Consider the following 4,673-nt stretch of genomic DNA (forward strand, 5'->3'; position numbering starts at 1 on the left):
CACACACATACATACATACATACATAGGCACACACACACATATACATAGACATACATAGACATACACACATAGACAGACACATGCACACACATATACAGTACGCACAGACATATACACACACAGACACACAAACGGATAATTAATACATTTTAGACATACATTTCAGATTAAAACTTTGTTATCAATAGTCACAACTTCTTTCAGCACTCGTGACTACTAGCGACTACTACTAGCTGTGCTACTCATGCACTGAGTTAACGGTGCCCTGAGATCGTTCAGTGCACGTACAGTATATCCACACAAGTCACAGGTGCATGGGTTATGCTGACATTTCCAGTATAGTATGTTGGTGATGAGCAGACTTTAACAGCACGTTGTCTGAGTTGCTCAGCTTACAGGAGCAAAGTGTTATTGTAATAGTAGTATTTTTGCAACATTAGCTGTAGATGGACACACACACGGGCATGGTGGAGAAAACAAATGTATGCTATTTTAGACGGCTCCACTCCTGTAGAGCCACACGACAAGTAGTATCTGAGCTTTGTCGGCATGTTACTCTTTAGTTCAGTTTCATTCATTTAGTTGCATGTGTAGCTAAACATATTTCTGTTTCCTTAGAGTTTTCTTTGGAATGAATCCTGACCGAGGGTCCAAGGCTGAGATGAAGGGGAAGAAACGGCACCACATTCCTCCAAAACTGTCGAAGCTCGTGACTGAGCTGAAGGAATTTGACTGGCACATGTGAGCATTCCTCAAAGCTCAAAACAGAACTTTTTGGACTGGACTTTTGGACTGAACATCCCAACACACACAAAAAACTGTTTACTTTTCTTTTCTTTTTTGTCGTCACTGCATGAAGGCTCCTCCTTCCTCACTGACAGGTGAGCCAGTAGGGTGCAACAGCAGTGGCAAACAGTGGGAGGAATTTATTACATTACATTACATTGCATTTAGCTGACGCTTTTATCCAAAGCGACTTACAATAAGTACATTCGACCAGGAAAACACAACCTTGAAGAAAACAGAATCATATAAGTACATCAGGTTTCATAGAGCCAAACATTTCAAGTGCTACTCAACTGGCTATAGATAAGCCAGTCCTTTATTAGTATATAAGTGCTTTATAACTACTAATTTGATCTTGAGGCACACATGTACACACAGCCCGACCTCTAACATCATGGTGTTAAGAAAAAGGTTATTGTTGCTGTTATTTTACATACTTGAATGTATGATCATGTTAGGGTTTTACAATTGTATGGAAATGTATTTTTAAAAAAAAAAACATTTGTATGGCACTCAGGTAGCGAGGGGTACAATTATTGCCCACCACCACAGATTCTTTGGGTTCAAATCCCCCATGTTCGGGGGGAGGGAAGTTGGGAGGGGGATATTTGTCATTGCATGTTCTCCTACAGGTTGGGGCAGCGGGGAATGTTGAGTTTTATGGAAAGAAATAAATACATTTTGTTCAATTTCTATATATTGTGCTTTATTCAGTGTGCTTGAAAGTGTAATTGTTATTTATTTAGGATTTTATTTTTATTTTTAATCCCACGATTTAAAAAAAAAAAAGATATTAGGATTGACGGAAGTAAATATTACGGACAAAGTCTTGTTAATCTACAGAACTATCCGTTATAAGGTTGACGGTTAGTCCGTATATGGTACAGAAAAAGTCTTGTAAATCTACAGAAATATCCGTTAAAGGGTTGACGGAAGTGTCCGTGGAATAACGGACAATGTCCTGGCAGCAAATTACCAGCACTTTGTCCGTTTTTTTTACGGGGTTTTTTTTTACAGTGTAGAGACTCTGCACCGTGCTCTGATGCTGCTGCTTTGCTTTATGAACGTGGACAACAGAGAAACATATTCTTCAGGACCAAAGTTGGAATTGAAATAAAAAAGGAAAGTTAAACTTATGCTCTTCACCCTCTCCCTCCGGTCCACATTAATACAAATGATCCCAATACATATGATTGTATGAACTAAAGATCTTAAAATCAATACAAATGTATTTATTATAAATGTTAGTCCTTAACATCTATCACTGTGTGAAATGTTGACTTTATTTGATAATTTCAGTAAAAACTAACGTTCATATTTCTCTTTTTGATTATAATACTGATCAACGTTCAAAACAAAGCACTTTGGCAACTTACCACCTATGTTTTAAAATGCTTAATAAGCACCGTAACTTTCATGATATCATTTCTCGGTCATAATCGGTTGTTTCCGTGAACGGCCGACTGTTGAGTGACGGCAAATGCTGCGGCTGCAAGGCATTGTGGGGCAGCATCTTCGCTTCTCCTGTCGGTTAGGCAGGTCCAGTGGTTCCTAAGCTAAAGGAGGTTATAAAGGAAGTTTGAAACCTCCTTTCCTATCATTCTCATCATTCTAGAGAATTCGAACGGCACTTATCATGGCTGCCACTGAGAGACTTCCGGGTCATTTCACTCCTTTAGGAAGGTTCCTAAGCTAAATGGACAATTCGACTTCAGCCTTCGACTTCAGCCCAAGCCTGCCGTCAGACGATCAGCCTGTCACAAATGGACGTCGCTTCACGTGACGCTCCGGAGGAAAGGACGTCCCATTGCTCTAATTTCCCTGCTTCTCGTGGTTTCCTTAGAGGCTTCTCAATACTCAAATTTCTCCTCCTCGACTCCTCGGTCCTCCGGTAGTGACCCGGAAATGAATTTCAGCGCGCCATTTTGAAGGACATCTCATTTCTCTAAATGCACACCGAGGACCGAGCATCGAGCGTCGAGGAGGCTCTCTGGAGGAGCTATAACCGAGGATACTATTGCCCCTTTCACACCAGCGCCTTTCAGTTCCGGCTCGGAGCTAGAGCCTGAAAAGCGCCGGGTTTTCCTGTTCACACCGCAGCCGCGCCGGCTCTTAGCTCCGGAATCCGCTTCATTTCCAGCTCCAAAAAATTGTCGGTCCAGAGGCAAGAGCTTTGGAGCTAAGAGGCGACGTCGCTTACGTCTCTCTTACGTCGAGGCGTGCAGGAAACTAAACCCACCTCCCCTGAACATGGGTCGACTGTTATGCCTGCCTACAAGCAGTGTGCCTATAAACACACTTTATAAAGTCAGGCAACACTAACCAGGCTTCGTGTGATTCTGTTTTATTTGTACCTTACTTTGACCATCCGTTCACTGTTATCGATCATTGTGGAGAGAGGCAGACGTGTTGTTTGTATTATTGCAGCTATCGGATGCAAGTAGTCAGTTTAGCTTCGGGTTGCTATGCCAACATCACCCGTTTTATACCAGAGAAACTTTCATAACAGCGTTGTGATGCCAAACAGCGTCAATTCAGACTGACACACATTCACTTAGGCTAAGGGGAACTGGGGATATGCATCAGCTGCTTGTGTGAGTCGGACAGTGAATACTTTAGAGCGGCCGCTGCAGTGTGAGCTAACCGGGAGCTAACGGGAGAATAAACTCCCGTGGAAGAGCAGCCAGCACTGCAGCGGTCGGTAAATGCTGCAGAAACACATTAATAAACAATGAACCACGGCACTCTGGAGCAAAGCATAAGGTTGGAGAAGTCGTTATTCAATTTATTCTGGCTTCGTGTGATTAAAAGCAACATGATCATCGACCGACGCAGTTGTTGTTGTTGTTGTGAGCGCCGTAATGGGTGCCGTTGAGGAGCAAATCAGCGATGTAAACGGTGACGTCATGACGCAGCAGGGGCAGCTCTGGGGTGCCAGTTGGCGGTGTGAACAGAGCGGGAGCTGAAAAGGGAAACCGGAGCTGAACCAGAAAAGCTCCCGCTCGGAGCTAGAAACTGAAAAGCGCTGGTGTGAAAGCCGCAACTGATGGTTCCTCCACGGCTCCTCCGCGGATGCATTTCCGGGAACGGTGGAGGCGTGACGCATGGCCGGACTTATCTCAGCCAATGACAGCTCTGCATGCATCCTCTGGATATTATTTTGAAACTGCTTTCATCGCGTCGCCGATGTTTACAGTGAGTACAGCTGTGGGATCCGTGCAGAAAGCAGAGCAGTGTACAATATCACTCAGTATAACAGGCCTACATTACTCTCTTTATTTGCTGTAGTTTAGTAGATATCTACAAACAAATAGTCGATATTTTTCTAAGACCATTTAGTGCTTCACATAATAAAATACACAACGGCTGTAGCCTGATTATGTTTTAGGAGCAGTAGGTGTGTGTGGTACAGTGTGTAGGTGTGTGACAGTGTGTAGGTGTGTGTTGTACAGTGCGTAGATGCGGCGGACAGACGGGTCTCAGTTGGTTTGGTGTCATATGCTTACTCTTAATACTTGTACAACTTTTGGCCCGTAATTTCAATTCCCCATTAGACATATCCAGTCTCTGATTGTGTTACGTTATTATGAGAGTGCTCTCATACTTGTTTGATTCTGAAATTTTATATATTTATATACATATGTGTGTGTATATGTCCGCAGCTGTAGCCTGTTATTGTCTCATTATACTGCACTGTGCGGTATAATGTGCTGTGCTGTGCCTCCTGTCATCATTAATGGACGTCTCTTTAAAATGACCGCTCAGAGGAGAGGAGTTCTCATTTCTCTAACCGCCTGCTGCTTCCACTCCTCGGTTCCCCTCCTCAGTCCTCTGCTCGCATCTCCTGTGGGCGGCACCAAGTCTCGAGGAGGGGAGTCGAGGATAG

General features: G+C 43.5%; 1 protein-coding gene across 1 annotated transcript in view; it reads left to right on the forward strand.

Annotated features, from left to right (window-relative positions):
- The window catches only part of LOC117467488 (uncharacterized), a 21,708-nt gene extending 20,962 nt beyond the window's left edge, over window positions 1–746 (forward strand). Inside the window, exon 6 of the mRNA XM_034111121.2 lies at window positions 620–746. Coding sequence (XP_033967012.2) covers window positions 620–746 — 127 coding nt within the window. The remainder of the gene's footprint in view (window positions 1–619) is intronic.
- Window positions 747–4,673: the final 3,927 nt, after the last annotated feature.

Source organism: Pseudochaenichthys georgianus, chromosome 22, assembly GCF_902827115.2.
Source record: "Pseudochaenichthys georgianus chromosome 22, fPseGeo1.2, whole genome shotgun sequence".
Lineage (NCBI taxonomy): Eukaryota > Metazoa > Chordata > Actinopteri > Perciformes > Channichthyidae > Pseudochaenichthys > Pseudochaenichthys georgianus.